This window comes from Ictidomys tridecemlineatus, chromosome 7, assembly GCF_052094955.1.
Source record: "Ictidomys tridecemlineatus isolate mIctTri1 chromosome 7, mIctTri1.hap1, whole genome shotgun sequence".
Lineage (NCBI taxonomy): Eukaryota > Metazoa > Chordata > Mammalia > Rodentia > Sciuridae > Ictidomys > Ictidomys tridecemlineatus.
Genome location: NC_135483.1, coordinates 57,182,590 through 57,203,489, shown reverse-complemented (window position 1 = coordinate 57,203,489; position 20,900 = coordinate 57,182,590). Strand labels below are relative to the sequence as shown.

The window sequence follows — 20,900 nt, the reverse complement described above, 5'->3', positions numbered from 1 at the left end:
AATTTCTTAGTTACAATGCCAAAATCACATTTGTAAATAATAATAAATCAGACATCTTCAAAATTAACAATTTCTGCCAGGCCTGGTGGCACACGCCTATAATTCCAGCAGCTCAGGAAGCTGAGACAGGAGGATAAGGAGTTCAAAGCTAGCCTAAGCAATAGTGAGGCATTAAGCAACTCAGTGAGACCCTGTCTCTAAGTAAAATACAAAATAGGGCTGGGGATGTGACTCACGTGTCCAGTACCCATGAGTTCAATCTCCAGTACGAAAAAAAAAAGAAAGAAAGGCCTCTCATATACAATTATTCTTTTAAGTGAGCAAGAAATTTTTTTAAGTAGACAAAAGATCTGAATACTTTATCAAGCCTCGTATGCCTTAAGCACATAAAAAGATTCTCACTATCATGAATCACTGGGGAAATATAAATTAAAACTATAGTGAGATACCAATAACACAGGTATTTGAACACCTGAAATTTTAAAGGCTTGTTTTATTAAGTTTTAGCAAAGATGTAGAGCAACTGGAATTCTCAGACAAGACTGATGACAAAATGAGACAGTAGAATCATAGTACTTTGACAAATAACTGGCAGTTTCTTAAAAAGTTGGATACACACTTACAAAATGACTAAGCCATTCCACTTAGAAGTATTTAACCAAGAGAAATGAAAGCATATGATCATAGATGATTTCTATACAAATGTTCATACTGGCTTTATGTACAATAACCAAAAACTAGAAACATCTCAAATATCCAACAAGTAAAAGGATAAACAAATGGTCATGTATCCATACCATGAAATACTGTACTACTGAGCCATAAAATAGAACCAATGATTGATATATGAAACAACCTGGATGAATCTCAAAATAATCATGCTTGGTAAAAGAAGGCATAAAAAAGGAATGGTTTCTTGGGAACTGAGAGTGAAGGATTACCAAGAAGCCTGAGGAAACTTTTAGGAACAATTTATGTATCTATTTCTGGAGAGGGGAGGTACCAAGGATTGAACTCAGGGGCACTCAAACATTAAGCCACATCTGCAGCCCTATTTTGTATTTTATTTAAAGACAGGGTCTGAGTTGCTTAGCACCTCGCTTTTGCTAAGGCTGGCTTTGATTTCACAACCCTCCTATCTCAACCAGTGTATCCAATCTCAATTTAGTGTCTTGATTGTGGTCAAGGCTTTACAAGTGTGTACATGTATCAAAACATATCGAAAAAAGTACACTTTAAACATGTACATTACACTATGCATAAATATAAATATGCATATATATTAGAAAAAGAAACATTTCAAAACTGTAAAAAAAATACATACAAACTAATAATGGTTGTCTGAGGGAGGTGGCATTGAGCATGTGATAGAAAAAAAGATACAGAGAGTCTAAACCTATTGAAGTTCTTTCTATATGCTATATTTAAGTTCTATGCTCTATACTCAAAGGGGACAGTAGGTCTTACTCATATTTAATTAGCATGCTTTTCAACTTATATACAAGATTATAAATAGATTTTTGCATGTATTATGATTTAAAAACAAAAATTCTTTATAAAGCAAATATTCTTTTACCATATGAAGTTTCTTTACGTTTTTCTAAAAATGAAGGTCTGCATATATCATATGGCTGAAGCTTTACTTCCACCAGTGAAAATTTGTTCTTAAACAAGTAGTAGAGACAAAGACAATCACTATATTACAGATTACATGTTACAGTAATCTTACATAAGAGACACTGTGTAGTCTTAGCTCTTTCTGATAAAATACTGACACTCAGGATCTTGGTAATGTCCACATGGTGCTTCAGGTACAGCCTGCAGGTCAGTTCCTTCAGCCTCTTTTAAACTATGTTTAGTATTCTGGAATTTATCCAAAGAGAAATGAAAAACTCTAATAGCAGAGGCATATGATTAGATAGGTGTTTCTAAAAGATCACACTTTTTAAAAGATCATTTTGTATCCAGAGTACTTGTAAGAAAGCAGTTAAAACCTGACTGCAGCCAGGTGCAGTAGCCACGCCTATAATCCCAGGGACTCAGAAGCCTGAGGCAGGAGGACTGTGAAGTAAGTTCAAAGCCAGCCTCAGCAACTTAGCAAGGCCCTGAAGTAACTAAGCAAGACTCTGTCTCTAAATAAAATATTTAAAAGGCTGGTGATGTAACTCAGTGGGAAAGAAATCCTGGGTTTAATCCCCAGTACCAAACAAAATAAAATAAAACTGACTATAGTAGTTCAGGCAAGAGATCATCGTGAAATTGACCAGAAGGGATAGACAGAAAGAACCTAAAGACATATTTAGATGATAGAATCAATAGGACTTGATGATTTATTGGATATAAAGGGTAATAAAAAAGTTAAAGTGACTTCTAGCTTTCAGTTTCAGCAGATTTGGATGGTGGTGGCAGTCACTAAGATAAGGAATGCTAGTAGAGAAAGACGTTAGAAGGAAACAAGAAGAGTTTGGGACACAGAGTCTGAGATGCCTGTGAAATATTAAGCAATGGTGCCTAATACACAGTGTAGAGTGCAGAAGAGTGCTTGTAAATCATCTACCTGAAGACTGACTTGAACCCCTAGAAGTAAAAGAGCAGTCTAGGGAAAGAAGAAGAGGAAAAAGAGCAAAAACTACCATCACAAAGATTAGGTGGAGAGGGAGACAAGAGAACAAAAGAGACTTTCAGCTTTTGATAAAGTACTTTTCTACTTAAACTCACATTCTAAATAAAATTTGAACAAATTATAAAAGGGGTGAAGGAGGGATGATGGGAAAAGACAAATGCAAACAATAATTGGAAAGTATAAGATTGCAATCCCAGAAAAAAGGTAAAGAAAAGCTTTGAGTCTGGCACTAGAAGTATGCCTAGCACATGAAGATAGTCAAATAAACAAACATGCATTCCCAATGGTAATGTTATATTTTTCTTTTTGACTCTTATAAGAATGTCTTAAAGTATCAAATTGTTGTAGATATGGATTCCAATGACAAAGACCATATGCATAAATCCAATTGGGGTAAAGAAGGAATCCTGAGAATACTAAGAAAGGATTGATTTCTTTCTTTCTTTGAAATTAATTAACAGTACATTTGACAATTAAGTTATTCCTGAAATAACAAGTCTTAGATTCTACAAACCAGAAAGAACAGTCTGATATATCCAGAAAATTTTATGTCCAGCATTGGAAAGCCTTCTTTAAAGTTTCATGTTGTGGAAAAGAACTGTATTGAAGAAAGGATAAAACCCAAAGACACCATCAGAGAAGCTGTACATGTTAACAGCATAACTCCATAGAGTAAATTTAAAATCCAAAAGGAAATCACAATTAACCAGTTTCAAATACACACTAAAGTCAGACACAACAGGATCTGAAATCTGACTCTGCTACAGGATTTGGAGTAACACAAATGGCCTCATTTCTAAGATGGGTATAACAGCTACACCACAGAATGATCAAGAAGATGATGAGACAGTGTGATAGTTTTATTATTTTAAATAAAATCAAAACAAATCACCTCAGATATTTTCTCTACTTCTATTGAACATAAGGAACTGTATGATATATAAGACATAAAAAGAAGTGAGAAAAATGCTAAAAGTTGAGTTTCTGTTCCAAACTGACCCATTTATCGGCAATTATACTTAAAATTCTACAGAGTCCAAATCATTATATGCATGTTGTTTTCTCAAAAAAATAAAATAAAATAAAAATTACATTTCAGAGGCTAGCTAAAGGATTTATTTTACATAAGACAGACACAGCACAAGTAATTTCAAGTGTGATGTATATAAGGAAAAATGCAAGGGGGTAACGAAGTCTAGGAGTGGAGGAGGATCAGAGAAGGGTTCCCTGAAGAAGTCAAGTTTAAGCAGAAATATGAATGATAGATAGGAGGAAGTTTCAGAATAATGTGTTTATAGAAGCAGTAGCAAATAATTTTAAGAATTTAAAATGATTCTCCCATCCTTTGCCTCTGGGAGATTAAATTTTAACAATAATCTTGTTTTTAACAGCTAAACTTGGAACAAGAATTAGATTTACACATACACTTTAGAAATATATAGATTTTTTTATAGCCCAATAGCTTCAAATTCTTAATATATTAAGATTAGATTTAGTTTAATAGAATAAGTGGAAATCATTGTAACAAGTTTTGTACTTCATGTTAATGTAAAACACTATCTTTCCATTATAGAAAAGCTACACCTTTTTTATACTGAAGGCTTTACAAATATATATCATGGATAAATTCACATACATATAAAATGTGAACAGTTATTAGATACAAAATGCTAATGGTTGATGTTTATTGAGTAATTATGTAGGGACAAGCGTATGCAGTATTGCATACATGGCATAATTTAAGGATGTCTGAGTGACAGGCCACTCCCCTTGTGCTAGGTGTGAGCGGCAGGCAGCTTACCCAGCAGGCACAACCCTGGGCATGAGGCCTTGTGTTGCAGTCTCTATGCTTGCTCCACTGCCCACTCCTCAATAGGTTGCTGCAAGGACAGTTAGAAGAATTGCATTGGTGGCTACCTGTAATCTGCTTAGCTACTGCCTGAGTATATATACATGGTAACTGTGCAATAAAATCAGACCTGCTTCCTGCTTGGTCTCTGGAGATCTTGAATAGTGACTCCTCAGCCACACTCTCCTCTACCCTATTCCATGGATCTCCTCGATGGGAAGAGAGAGCCCACGCATAATTATTTCTTGCATTATTATTATTAGCAATATATACTTAATATATACTTACTGCATTTTGTGCATTGCTTTGAGACAACAATTTGACAAGCAAGAATAATTACTATTGCCAATTTATCAGGAAGAAATATACCATTAGAAAAGTGAAGTGACTTATTCAGGTCACAGGGAATCATAATCAAAATTGACTCCAAAGGTCATGCTCTTACTAGCTATACCCTCCTCCCTTACAGCATATGAGTGAATGCCAGTATTCTTCAGAACCAATATGACTCCTTTATTTTTTGTCTACCTCAGCTCTAATGTAGAATACTATTTCAGTGAATGCATAACCTACAACTTCTAAGTCAAATAAGCCAGTATTCATTAAAAATATGTATTTTTCTCTAATGTGTAGATGCTAATTCACAATAAGGTGGGGGGCACTAGAGAAGAATAGTGTTAGATTAGGTAGATGGAAATGAAGGTGGGGGGAAGAGGGGTTAGAAAAAATAGTAAAATGAAACAGACATTATTACTTTATGTATATATGTGACTACATGACCAATATGATTCTGCAACATGTACACTCAGAAAAATGAGAAATTATATACCATTTATGTATATCAAAGTGCATAAATGTGTTCTACTGTCATGTATAATTAAAACAAATTAAAATTTAATAAAAAATAAGTATATGTAGTTATTTATGCATATATAGATATGTATTTTTAAATACAGCAATTAACTACAGTATTAAACCCATAAAAATATCTAAGTTATGCCTCTGTACAATTTAAACAAAGGAAATTCAACAAAGATTAACTATATCTCTTATCTGCAATCCTTAATTTGTAGAGTCTAATCAGAAATCTGCTAAACAAGTGAGGCTAAAATGGCAATTGAAATGCGGACAACTAAAGACTTTCTCTAGAAACACAGAACTCTAGCTCCATTCATGTCACACACATTGAGCATTCAGGGGCACTGTTCTGCACTCAGTGCTGATTCCTTTAAACTTTGCCTTTTTTCCTTTTTAATGTAAATAATGTAGGATGCAATAAAAGTAATAAGTCTCAATGTCTTAAAAAGGGATATGTTCTGTATTCTTCTTTGGCAAGTATATATACCTAAATGAATGGAAACAAAACAATAACATCAACTTCACAGGGCTGCTGTGAGGATTAAATGTGATAAGCACACAAAGCTCTGGGACAAAGTCTGGTACATAAAGTGCTTTATAACTTCTACTTGCTGCTGCTGTCATTCTTGTTGGTTTTATTCATATGGCTGTTACCTTGTATACTGTTCCTATTTCATGACATTCTAACACATTACTATATGGTGGTGTTGTGGCGTAAATAACATTGGATTAGACAGAACAGTTCAGGCTGTTCCACATGATAGCTGAATAAAAATGAGCAAATTCTTTGAACATGTTTTGTAAACCTTTTTGTAAAATGAGGGATATCATCATCTACTTTACATGGTCATAATGAAAATTATAATTGGAAAGCACTTTTTAAACCATAAAAAGCTTAAAATATCTAAGGTATCATCATCATCATCATCATCATGATTTTGATGAACAAATATACAGGTGTTTAAAAAGCAAAAAAGAACTGTCATTAATTTATAGTTATATGTCCTATCCTGATCTCAGGATTATATATAATCTATATGTACAGGGACCCACATTTAGAAAAACTTTTGTCTATAGCCACTGTGTTATGGTAATGTATCACTTGTGATAAGCATTCTGAAAAATGCATCATTAGGTGATTGCTTACATCACAGCATATACTCATGCAAATTTTGATGGTGTAGCCTACTATACGCTAAGGCTATATGGTATACCCCATTGCTCCCAGCCTACAACCAATACAGCATTTTACTTACTAAACACTTTAACACAGTGATAAGTGTATGTATATTTAAACATATCTAAACTTAGAAAAGTATGATACAAACATTAGGCAATAGGAATTATTCTGTTCCATTATGATCTTATGGGACCACTATCATACATACAGTCCAACACTGACTTAAATAACACGCAGCATGTGACGATTTATTTGGTAAAACTGATTAATGTTCACAAGTATATACTTACCTTTACTATTGTTTTAGGGCGTTTTTTAAAAAATAGTTTTGGCTTTTCCACTACCGGAAGAGGTGGAAGTTTTTTAAGCTCCTGTAAGACAGTGGTTGCAGCACGCTTCTTAGAGAGTTTTTTGCTATTTCCCTCTCCTTCTGCAGAGAACTCTCCTACTGATACCCGAGTAACAAAGCTCTTCATATGTGGTGGTCCACTTTCTTTAATAACCTATTGAATACAAGTAAAATATTAAATAATATATAGGCACTTAAGATATATTCTTTCAGCACAAATACTTATTGATATTCTTATCATAATAATAATTGATATTCATAATTACAATAAAATTATAGTATTTAAGAAAGCTATGATGAAATATGATACCAGTAGTACTCATTTATAACATAGCTGATTCTTCCTGAATTGAAGTAAAAGAAATCTAAAAAAATACATTCATAGACAAAATTGTTTTAATCACTATTTCCCCATGTCTTACAAAACACAAAATTAAGAATATAAAACATGCCAAATAAATTGGATACTATATTAGATAAGCCATCTAGACACAATTTGTACATAATTGTTTACATACCAATCTTCTCCTCTGTCAGAGTAAGTTACTCAAGAACAAAGACGATGTCTTATTGTAATCTATAACCTGTGAAGCAGCTTACCTTAACTTCTTCTTGACAGAGACCTCAATGGCTGTTTTACAGCAAGGGATATTTACTTTTCTGACATGATCTTAAAAAGATACACTGATATGCAATAATATCTAGCTTTCTAGAGTAATGAATTATGAATCTGTCTGCTGTACATGTTCCTAAACCCTACATAGTCCTGTTCTTACTTTTATACTATACCAGCTTTTTGGGGGGAAGAGGCCTTCCAAACCCTGAGTATTCAAAACTTTAGTCTCTTTGAAATTCTGACATATAGAAGATATATATTACATTGAAATTTTGTCTTCTAATATTGGATACCAATTAGGAGAAGGGAAGAAAACAACATAACATCTCCATAATACAACATAATTAGGAATAAGAAATTTATTCATAGTGTCCAAGTAATTTAAGTTCACTAGTTTAAATGCCAACCGTTTACTCTGATGAACATCCTTCTCAATTTAAAAAAGCATGTTTTACGAACTTAACTAAGTCATAAACTAGAAAATACTGAATATTTAACCAAATAAGAGCATCATTACGAACATCAAATATTCGATACTATAGTATACTCAACAACTTGTAAGGACTTATAAAACTGTATGTTCCTATTTACTAGTCTTTTAAAAGATCCTACACACCAATAATTTTTGTATATTCTGATTACTTTTTATAAGTATCTTATATTTTCCCTATCATTTCTTGCTGAGACTAATAAGACCCCAAGTATACTCTCTCTCTGCCCTCCTCATATTACTGCTTTTACTCTGCTTCAGGCTAAGAAATCAGATAACTCAACTTGTCAGAACTGTGTACAAGAAGCACTACTATTTCTTGGTCCAGTTCAGATGATCCTACCAACAAGTACAATATGGAAGCTGTCTAGTAAAAGGATGTTGCACAATTTTAAGAGAAGTTCTCCACAACTATTTCAGCTTATTTCATGGTTCTTGCCCACTTTTCAGTCATGAACTGTAAAATCAGTGATGTCTTCACAATGAGGTATTAAAATAATAATTTTTAAGTTTCCTCTTTTTTTAGTTTCTTTTTTTAATTTTTTTTATTTTTTTTATTGTTGGTTGTTCAAAACATTACATAGTTCTTGATATATCATATTTCACACTTTGATTCAAGTGGGTTATGAACTCCCATTTTTACCCCTATACAGATTGCAGAATCACATCAGTTACACTTCCATTGATTTTTTTTATTGATTTTATTTTTTTTTAAGAGAGAGAGAGAGAATTTTTTTAATATTTATTTTTTGGTTTTTGGCGGACACAACATCTTTATTTGTACGTGGTGCTCAGGATCGAACCCAGGGCCATGTGTATGCCAGGCAAGCATGCTACCGCTTGAGCCACATCCCCAGCCCCCTTGATTTTATTTTTTAAAATACAAAACAGAGGAAGGCATTATGATTCTTATTACATATATAGAGTACAATTTTTCATATCTTTGTATATAAAGTAAATGCACGTCAATTCATGTCTTTATACATGTACTTTGTTTTTTTATTACAATTCTTATTACACATAAATACCACAATTTTTAATTTCTCTGTGTATAAAGTATGTTGACACCCAATTCGTGTCTTCATACATGTACTTTGAATAATGATTTCCATCACATTCCACCATCCCTGCCCCCTCCCTTTCCCTCTAGAATTCATCTACCTAGAATTCATCTATTCCTCCCATGCTCCCCTTCCCTACCCCACTATGAGTCAGCTTCCTTATATCAGAGAAAACATTTGCCATTTGTTTTTTTGGGATTGGCTAACTTCACTTAGCATTATCTTTCCAATGCCATCCATTTACCTGCAAATGCCATGATTTGATTCTCTTTTATTGCTGAGTAATATTCCATTGTGTATATATGCCACATTTTTTTTTTATCCACTCCTCTACTGAAGGGCATCTAGGTTGGCTCCACAGTTTAGCTATTGTGAATTCTGCTGCATAAACATTGATGTGACTGTGTCCCTGTAGAATTCTGTTTTTAAGTTCTTTGGGTATAGTCCGAGGAGAGGGATAGCTGGGTCAAATGGTGGTTCCATTCCCAGATTTCCAAGGAATCTCCGTACTGCTTTCCATATTGGCTGCACCAATTTGCAGTCCCACCAGCAATGTATGAGTGTGCCTTTTCCCCCCCATCCTCGACAACACTTATTGTTGTCTTCATAATAGCTGCCATTCTGACTGGAGTGAGATATATTAGAATAGTTTTGATTTGCATTTCTCTAATTGCTAGAAATGATGAGCATTTTTTCATATATTTATTGATGGATTATATATCTTCTTCTGAGAAATGTCTGCTTAGGGGCCCATTTGTTGATTGGGTTATTTGTTTGTTTTGTTTTGTTTTGTTTTGTTTTGTTTTGTTTTTTGGTGCTTAGCTTTTTGAGTTCTTTGTATACCCTAGAGATTAGTGCTCTATCTGATGTGTGAGGTTTAAAGATTTGCTCCCAAGATGTAGGCTCTCTATTCACCTCACAGATTGTTTCTTTTGCTGAGAAGAAACTTTTTAGTTTCATTCCATCCCATTTATTAATTCTTGGTTTTAATTCTTGCACTAATAAAAATATTTATGATTGGGCTGGGATTGTGGCTCAGCGGTAGAGCACCCACCTAGTACGTGCGGGGCCCTGGGTTCAATCCTCAGCACCATAAATAAATAAATAAATGCATTGTGTCTAACTATACCTAAAAAATAAATATTAAAAAAAATTTATGATGTATTCATTCAGTTTTAGAAAGCAATTTCCTTATTTCTTGATTATTTCTTAATTTAAGGCTGAACATACTTTGGGGGCTGGGGATGTAGCTCAGTTGTAGAGCACATGCTCAGCATGCTGAGACCCTGGATTCAATCCCCAGCAAACCCTCCCACCCAAAAGTCAAACATATTTTAGCCTCCACACAATTTTTAAAAAGCTGTATAGTAACATAAATGTGTCACTAAAAATTAACTTGACTATTAACTTGAATTAAATAAAATCAAATTAGTATTATTTTTTATTATTTAAAACACCAAATCCTAAAAGGTATTACAAATTATCTTGTATCCAGAATATAGATGTGATGATGACAATTGAAATGTCACGTATACAAACACCTTAATATAAAAGAACAAAAAGATCAGCAGGAATCTATGATATTATCGAAATTTCTATTTTCCCCAGGGCCCAGGTTATTTCAAGCTAGTGAATTTGAACTTAAGGAAGCATATTAACTCTTACAGGATTCTACTACACCAGTTAATTTTATTTGTTTGCTTATTTTAAATAACCAGAACAGGAAAAAAAATTGAAAGATCTCTATGAGAACATACCTCAAAACTGACAGGCATATTTCTCTTCAGAGCAATTTCAAATACTAAGCTGATCTCGGATTTATTTGCATCTTTATCATCATCCATTTCCTTTCCTGATTCACCATTCTAAATCACAAAAAAACAGAATAACATTGAATATTAATTTTACAACAATCTTTATACGTGTGTGTGTGTGTGTGTGTGTGTGTGTGTGTGTGTGTGTGTGTTCCACAATCAAGAGAGCCTTGCTAAAATACAACAAAAAATAACAAACTCTGGACTATATCCAAATGAATTTCTGTCTGACTATAATAGTCAACGTTTTGCTGTGAGGCTTTATATACTTGGTTTTCAGGGAATTTTGTGTGGGTTTTTTGTTTTGTTTTGTTTGTTTTGTTTTTAACTTTACATAGAAACATTTAATGCTGAGTTTGGAAATCTTTTACACAACCATATACTACTTCCAGAATTTATCCTATCTTTCTAGAATCAATTCTCTTATTTGAGAGCTCCCTACCCACTACCCCTCACACCTTGCTCCTACATGAGTCCCTAATAATTCAAATATGACCTATGAAAACACTAAGTTATAGAAAGAACAAAGGATGCAAACTAGGACATAGGAGATCTGCATCTGGCACTGGCACCAATTAATGTATTCACTTATTTAATACATAATTCTAGAGGGTCTCATATGTGCTGAGCATAGAAGAAGTATTAGAGAGAAAGAGAGAGTCAATAAGCTTATAACCTAATGGAAAAACAGACAAAAAGTTATGATAAAAGTACACAAGCAAAAAAAGACCAAAGTCTGCCATTAAAACAAATCTCAAACAAGGAGAACCAACAGATTTGGGGAAAGTAAGTGTCTATAGATGCCAAACTGTAGGTTTTGAAATAACTAAATGCAGAAGTCCAATAAGAAGGTAAATATAGGATATGTCTGAGCTACAAATACTATTTCGAGGCCCATGGATAAATAGGCTAAAACTATAAAAATGGGTGAGATTACTCGAGAATAGCCTCAATATCCTCACTTATAAAATAAACTAAGACTTAGTTGGGATTGTGGCTTGCCTAGCATGCGTAAGGGCACTGGGTTCAATCCCCAGCACCACATAAAAATAAAAACAAAAAAATAAAGGTATTGTGTTCATCTACAACTAAAAAATATAATTAAAAATATAAAAATAAAAAATTTAAAACTAAAATAAAGACTTAAGGATCCATAAAGATCTCAATTTTATATCTCTTGGTTCTATATTAACACACTGTAATCTATGCTCAATAAATGCAGCATTAAATGCAAGGCAAATGAATGTCATCTCGCATCCTTATACAGACATCCCAAAATTCTGAGCCACCTAAGAGGTGAATTAGGTCACACTGACAGGCACAGGTAAGACTCATGTAGCAAGACAAGTAATCTGAGAAACAAATCTCAGCAGATTATTATCCTAGTGTTCTTTACCACTGATATTTACAAAGTATATTTATTTTTCTGATCAATAATCTCAACTGGGGAAGTGTAAGACAGAGACAGCCACATGCAGCAGCACCACACCTGAGACTTTTCTGGAATAGGTTCATTCTGCAGTGCTTGAAGGGCTTTCATTGCAGCATTGTGCCTTGCAGCTTGTCGAGTCTTTCCTTCACCAAAAAACTCGTTATTTCCTACCGTTAGCTGAACATAAAAGATCTTAGGCATTGGGCAATGATACCTAAAATAAGAAAATGAAACAATTAATGTTAGTTCAATAAAACTATTCTATAATCATTAATAAGATTTGCTTTATCAAAAATGTTACCAACGATACAAATGTACTATATCCTGTTACTAGCTCCAATAAAATTTTAACCCTATGAATGTACATAAAAAGATAAAAGGTGTGTCAATACATCTAAAGATAAATGTATACTACTCTCCATGGAAAACATATGTAGAGTACAACAATAAACATAAATGAATACAGAAAAATTATTTAGTTACATCACAGAGGATTTCCTGGCATGTCTTCAGTCAGATTTTGCAGAAGAGAACAGAATGGTTTGGTGCTGAGGATGGGGAGCTATAACAGACTCTGGAGACAGATGAGCCATTTAAGAGACAACATGATGATTAATGTGCTTTTAGCAGAAGGCAGTTTTAATCACTAATTTGGAAGCAGGGATGAATTTAATATGATACAAAGTAATGAGATCAAAGTCAATGTAAGGAAGAAAAGAGAGTTATACCAATTTCAATTTTTAAATGATACATAGTAACTATGTATGTTTATGGGGGTACACTTGACATTTCATACATGTATACAATGTGTAAAGAACAGATCAAGGTAACTGGAATATGCATCGCCTCAGACAGGTATCATTTCTTTGCGCTGGGAACATTCAAAATTCTCCCTATTTTGAAATATTCAATTAATTATTGTCAACCACAGTGACCCTATATAGAACATTAGAAGTTATTCATCCTATCCAACTGAACCTCATTAACCATCTGATCTCCATCCCTCAGTTTCTAACATCCTTTCCCAGATTGGGTAACTACTATTCTATTCTCTGCACTTCTTCAAGATCAAAGTTTTTAGTTTCCATATATATGGTTTAGTTTCCATATATATTCCACTTATGTCTTACTTATATGTTCTTACATATAGTATTTTTCATTCTGCCTGATTTATTTCACTTAATATAATGTCTTCCAGTTCCATCTATGTTGCTGCATATGAAGAATTTCATTCTTTTTATGGCTGAATAATATTCTATTGTATGCACATACCTTGTTTTCTTTATCCATACATCCATCAATGGATGCCTTGATTGATCCAAACCTTGGCTACTGAGAATAGTACTGCAATAAGCATGGAAAGTGCACCTGTCTAACATACTGTTTTCAATTCTTTTTGTATATATCCTGTAGTGGGATTGCTGGATCATATGGTAGTTCTACTTCTAGTTTTTTTTTGAGGAAACTTCATAATGTTTTCTATATGGCTGTACTAATTTACATTCCCACCAATAGTGTATGAGAGTTTTCCTTTCTCTATATCCTCATCAACATTTGTTAATTTTTGTCTTTTTGATACCAGCCCTTCTAACTGGGGTAAAATAGAATCCCAATGTGATTTTTACTTGCATTTCTCTGGTGATTAGTGATAGGGAGCAGAGTTTATGCCAAGTCACAGGGGGAAAGATAACAAAGTATATTTAAAGTGAAAAGTTTTAGCAAGTTTGTGCTTAATATGACTGAGTTAACAGAGTATAACTGGAAAGCTGCAATAATACAGGTAGGAGGGGATAAAGGAGACTAAAAGAAGAATAACTCTAGAAGAAATTAAGAAAAAAATAGGAATATTTGCAATACAACACATTAATTCAACAATTATTTATGGAGTATGTTCCACATGACAGGGGACTATGACAATGAACCAAAATATTATAGTGGAGAAAACAGGCAATAAATAAGATAAATATGTAGAATATCTAGAATGTTAGAGATAATGAAAGAAAAAGCAGGAAGGGTTCAAAAGTGTTGGGAGGTGAATTTTTAGATAGGGTTGTCAAGGAAGGTTTCATCAAGAAACTAATGACATTGTCAAGACTTGAAATGAATGAGAAAGCAAACCATGAAGGTATCTGGGATACTGCATCAAGCAGAGAGAACACCAAGCACAAAGCCATGAAGCAGAAATGTGCCATGCATATTTAAATCACTCAAAGGAGGCATGTCTGGCTAGAGTTTAGGGAGTGAAGGAAGGAAAGCTAGGAAATGAGAAGTGGCAGATTGCACAGGGCCTTCCCTAGAAATTCTTTTAAGGTTCTGACTTTCACCATGAGTGAAATACTCAGCTATTCTGAACAGAAATAAGTAACATAATCTGACTTTTATTTTGGAAGAATCATCTAATATGTTGAGGACAGACTGAAAGGGAAAAAATGGAGAAGTAGGGAGGTCTAATAGGATGCTGCTCAGATAATCCAGGGAAAAATGATAGTGATCAGAAGTAGGTACAGCAGTGGATGTGATGAAAAGTCACTGGATTCTGGGTGAATTTTAAAAGCCTAAACGGGTTTACCTAAGGACTATATATGGAATATGAAATAAAAATAAAACATGACCTGTTCATTGAGACACAAAAGGAATGGATTTACTGAGACTGAGTATCAGTAGCTCTATTTTAGAAACGTTAAATTATTAGAACTATTAGACATACAAGAGGAGATATCAAGTGAACAATCAGATTTATGAGCCTGCGCTCTAGGAAAGAGATCTAATGTTGAAATAAAATGTGGAAATCATCAATACATAGATGGTATTCAAAACTTTAATACAATGAGAATTCTGCTGGAGAGAGTGATAAGAGGGAGACCAAGGAAGCATAGTGTCCTTACTGAAAGCTAAATGGGAGAGGAAAGTTGGAAGGAGAGATTGATTTTATGTAGTGACAAACACAGGCTAAGAAATGTAATGATTGGGAAATATGACCTTTTAATTAAACAGTTCAGAAAATGAATAGGATTAATTTGGATGGACTGACAATGGTGAAAAGTCAAAAATTAATGTTGTAAAATGTTTGCTTCCAGGCTGGGGATGTGGCTCAAGCGGTAGCGCTCTCGCCTGGCATGCATGCGGCCCAGGTTCGATCCTCAGCACCACATACAAACAAAGATGTTGTGTCCGTCAAAAACTAAAAAATAAATATTAAAAAAAATTCTCTCTCTCTCAAAAAAAAAAAAGTTTGCTTCCAAGCAAAGAGAAGCCCAATTGAGGCCATAATATTTTTTGTTGCTGTTTTACAAAACTAAGAATCAAACCCTGAGTCTTACAGCTATTACTCTATCAGTGAGCTGCATTCCAAACCCAAGATTCTATTATGTCTTAAATAATTACTAAACATCCATGTAGTGGTGTTCTATAGTCAAGCTGGGATAAATGGATCGAGCCAATAGTATAAAAATTCATTGGGCAGATGGAATTAATCAATGAACATTTAATGAAGGTAAAAGACTAGAAATGTAGATTGGTACTGAAGATGCAGATTAGTGAGGCAATAATTGAAACCAGGCCAGTGGATAAACACCTGGAAAGAGTAAGTGTAAAGGAACCAAAAAAGAGCCTTAGGCTGGGATCTGATTGATGTGCATGATCAAAGTGCAGGAGAAACAATAGATGGCAGTGAAGGAGATGAAAGAAAGTCAGAGTTAGAAAAGAAATCGCAACATAATGTCAGAGAAAGGGATAATCAATAGTGTCAAATGGAATGGAGAAATTCAGAAAATCCAAAAAAGAAAAAGTTCCTATTTTAAACTCTTAAAATCAATTTTCTTGATGTACAGTTCTCTACTAATTTAAGATAAAGTATTTTAAGTATATTTTATTATCAAGTCCTATGTTCTTACTTTTTAATTAGCAAATATAAAACAATTAAAGGAAGAAAAAAATTCAATGAAAGTAAAAGTATTTTTAATGTCCAAAGACTAAAAAGCATTTTAAAACCACAATCTGCTTTGTTCTTTGATTACAATAACTAAATAGAGTACCAATATACACAAATTCCTATAACCTATTTTATTTTAGATCCCTTTAATATAGAAATATAGACAGGCTAATATGAAGATTGGAAATTATCTTTATATCCCACAAAGTTCAGTTTTCCCATCTTCACAAAATTTTATGCATATTTTAACTGGTTCTACAAAACCTTAAAACAGACAACCTGAAACCATAAATTTACTCCTGATCTGATCTTTCACCACAGAGCAAATATTTACAATTAATTATAAACTTCTGAAAATAGAGGTCCACAATAAGAATGCTAACAGACGTTTAACTATGGTAGAGGGAGTGGGCGCCACTATAATCACTAAGGCCTGCTGACAATTACAAAACTCATTTGGGTTTGCCACAGAGACAAACAAAATTTCTGTTCATTATAACTTTACTAGAATATGATGTCATAACATATAACCATACTGAAACAATCTGCTGATTTTCTGACCAAAATATTAATTGCACATTAAAGAGCCCTTGGGGCCTCTTCCTTTTTGGTCATCAAATATGGCTCTATGCATATGTATGTGCATGTTGATATATATGTACATATAAATTATATCATATAAATATCAGAGGGAAAATTAAGCATGTTGTATTTTTGACATTACAAAGTAAAATATTCTAGCACTAACAACAGGAAATACCAAGACCAGACGCCTGACTTGTTTCATTCCAGTTTCATTTCATCCTCTTAACAATGATTCCTAATAATATACCCCACATGGCTTGAATACCTTACACATCACATCTCCTCACTGCATCATGACAATTAAGATTAACCAGAGCACCCTGATTAATGGTATCCAGATTGGATTATAAAATCGATGATTGCAAATGCTTCATCACACAGATGTGCTAAGACCTTGTGTCTAAATATTTATTTCCTTTGTTAAAGAAACACCAAAATTTACTAGCTCTAAAGTTGATATGCTCTATGTAATGGAGTTCTTTCTTCTATTTTTATTTTTTTAACTTGAAGTTGGTACTTAATAATAAGTGATTTCCTATTCCTACAAATCAGCATGTATTTAAACTACTTGGACACAGCTATTTTTGAATGAGTATTCTCAATTAGAATTTTATGGTCGATGTTTAGATCCCCATAGTGCCTACAATCCAAAGATGACCCTTCGAAACCTCTTCCAGATTATTTAAGGGTCAAATGGTTTTTCCTCTCCACAGCCTCCAAAGTATGATCCCATTTTCATCAGAATCATCTTAATGCTGGTTAAAAATGCAGATTTCTGTGCTCCAACCCTGATATGCTTAATTAGAGTCCTTGGGAATAGAATGAGAATCTTAAATTGCTGGTGACTGTGTACACCAACAATCTGAGAGCTACTGCTCCAGGTTAGCATTACATCCCACAAGATTAGGTGAATGGGCAATTGCTTCAAACGCTATTCAAATGGGGGCCACATGTATTCCTAATAGCATAATGGTTAGATCTTTCATATTTCTTTCTGATTTAATCCTCACAGCCATCTAGTGAGACAAGAGAGGCCCCAAGGTCACCTTGCGAAGTAACAAATCTCTACAGAGGTGTTGGGAATCAAATGCAACTAATTTCAGAGATTCAAGAAACTCTTAAGAATTTCCCCCAAATCTTTTACATTTATTAAATTGGCTATCTCCTTAGCTGGCCAGAGAATCTAATGCAAGAGTTCTAAACAAAGGTCCACCAGTGAACTTCAGAGGTATGTTACTGAGTGACTGAACTCTACAATGAATGCCTGTGTCTCTAAGCATGTCAAGCCCCAAACAGACTCAACTGAGAGCTACAGAGTGAAAAGTCAGAATGAAGGGCACTATGTGCCACACTGCTTAATGGTCCAAATTTACAAGGACTACTTACAAAGCCTTTGACCATGCTAACTTGCTCTTTATCTACTGAAAGCCTTTCAAAAAAAAATAAACAAAACTAAACATAAAATGCTTTCCTTCTTTTCTTTAGATCCCTCAAAAGTCTTCATTCATATTTGGTCTATCTTCAAGACAATATAACAATTAAAAAAAGATGTATATTTTAATGCTTTGAGTTAATACTTCACATTCCTTATATAGTCTTACTTTTTTAAGTGAAGGGGAAATTTTATACTTATTTATATTTGTTTGTTGTAACAACATTCTATACAATATATCCTTACCCTCTTCCCTAATTTTACTCCATTTAATGCCCTGTTTCTCAACTCACTTTGTATTATCTTTCTAAACAAAACTAAAATCCCTTTGTCCTTCCTATCATCTTGTGACTGCTTTCTTCTTCAACATCTCTGCTTTCTTAAGTATCACTTTTACAAGGTGAGAAAGACATATTCCATATAACACTGAAACTTTTAAAAATTGAAAAATAATTACCTCATTTTATTTGATAGCATGACTCATAAATCTCAATACAGCTTAAATGTTCATATCTCCTCTACAGGTTTATGTCCTAAAATATATGAAAATGTTATCTTCTGATCTAATAGGGAGACGTTTTGGATTCTGTGTTTATTTCTAACACTGACTGAACACAGAAATGTTACTTAACCTTTCTATCTCAGTTTACTTATCTGTTAAATGTTTGCAGAATCTATTATTAAAGAATTCTAAAAGCCAAAACTTAGGATTTCAAATGACATGTTGATTATTTTGATTCTCTGTACACTCCTTGGCACTGCTAAGTCAAATTATTTCTCTTGCTACAGAAAAATAACAAGTTTTATCATAAAGCTATAAAGTAGTCCTTGGCACAATTTCAAACTTATATGTATATAATATGTCTATAGATATTTGGTTCTTTCTCTGTTCACATCTATAAATTTTGAAAATATATCTTTTATGGGATCTCAGCATTAATTCTTAAGGAATTTCAAATATTAGGAATGATAAAAACAGATTCACAGGTTAGCTAAAATTAAGTTTCAAAAAGGTTTAAGATTCTGTCTGTTCAATCACTGTAACTATGTTTTAAATGCCTGGGGGGGAAAATTCAAAAAGACATGCACTAAAAACCAGGATACAGTGTTCTGAAGTGAAAGGTTATAAATGACATTCTCTTCTTTCATACTTTCAAGTTTTTTAAAATAATTGGTTGCATGGGGTAAAAACAGAAGGAAGTGTTTAACTGAACCAAGTGTAGTCTCTTTCAAAACAAAGTAAATAGATCTGTGTTCAAGTTTAAATTTGATAAACTAGTGGAATGATTTATGGAATTTAGAATATGAGCCAAGAGAAAAAAGCACTTGTACTATGTCTCTGATACTATTACCACAATCAGGACAATAATACAACATGTTATCAAAGAGCCTCAACACAAGACCACCACCCTCAGTGCCACACTCAGATCCAGCATAAGCTTATTCTTGCCCCTTCCCTAAATATATATCTAGATAAATCATCAACACCATTATCATAATTGAGGCAAAAACAAAAAAAGCACTTGCTGTGTGCCAGACACCACACTATGCTAAGCATTTAGATACTAATCTCACTCAAACCCCACACAACTCCAACTTCATTTTACCCATGAAGAAATTGGAAAATACAGACATTAACTAACTTTTCCAAGGCCATCCAATCTGAGCCAGCATTTGAGCTCAAGGAGTTTCAGTTCAGAGCCATTCTCTTAACCTTTACACTGTGGTGCCTCTGAATTAACTGGATACATGAGCACTATAAACTGCAGAAGTACTAACTATAAACTTTGGGAAAGTCGTCCTGGACTCAGATAGAATATCAAGACAACTTAAATCTGACTAGACTTCTGGCAGATTCTGAAGATCTCTGAAAGCCAAATGTAATATGTAGGACCTCAATTACTAAAGGAAATTCTGGAAATACTACAAGTCTGGGAGACCAATTTAAGTGCAAAGATCTACTACCCCTCTGTTCATTCTTTGTCTTCTCTCACAAAGGCTCTACCTTTCTGAAGCCTGGACTTCAAAATTATATTTTACCTATTTCTTTTCACAATTTAATTTATTTAATTATGTCAGTCTATACTTCCAAAAGAGAATTTGGGGAACAAAGGGAGAGAGAGCATGTGTGAGTATTTGTGCATATTTATAGCGTGTATGCATTTATAGTGTATACATTTTCTATTTTACAATGTTAAGAAAATATCAAATTACTTAAAACGCACTGAGTTTTCAAAATCAAGAATAGACTTTTTAAATGTCTTTTCAGCATCTGCATGGCAGTAATGATTTTTACCTTTCACCCCTTAATCAGGTAAATTTTAACCTATTTTCTAATACTGAAACAACTTTACATTCCTAGAATAAATTCTAGTTATTATAGTTACTCTTCTTTCAATATACTGTCAAATTCCATTTGCCAATATTTTAATTAGGATTTTCCCACTGATATTCTATAATAATACTAATCTGAAGGTCTCCTTTCTTTGTTTTTTAAACTAACATTGTTGAATTAGATGTCAATGTTAACAGCCCCCAAACAATTCATTTCCTGTTGTACAAAGCTCCAATCTCTCTGTGGAACCATCTAGGTTAGTTGCTTTTCTTCAGAGTGGTGGGGAAGACAGAAGTGGCTATTTGTGTGACTACTTATTCTATTATTTCTAAGGCAATTAAATCT

The 20,900-nt window shown here is 33.5% G+C and overlaps 1 protein-coding gene across 14 annotated transcripts in view; it reads right to left on the bottom strand.

The window, feature by feature from the left end:
• Window positions 1-20,900, bottom strand: part of Stau2 (staufen double-stranded RNA binding protein 2) — a 298,417-nt gene that overhangs the window by 176,994 nt on the left and 100,523 nt on the right. For all 14 annotated transcript variants that reach the window (XR_013423950.1, XM_040293940.2, XM_078017023.1 and 11 more), the window contains 3 exons: window positions 12,330-12,486; window positions 10,784-10,891; window positions 6,801-7,013 (listed from right to left, as the gene is read on the bottom strand). Coding sequence is in view for 13 of the 14 variants with exons in the window: in XM_040293940.2 (XP_040149874.1) it covers window positions 6,801-7,013; window positions 10,784-10,891; window positions 12,330-12,486 (478 nt within the window). In the remaining variant the exon portion in view is untranslated. The remainder of the gene's footprint in view (window positions 1-6,800; window positions 7,014-10,783; window positions 10,892-12,329; window positions 12,487-20,900) is intronic.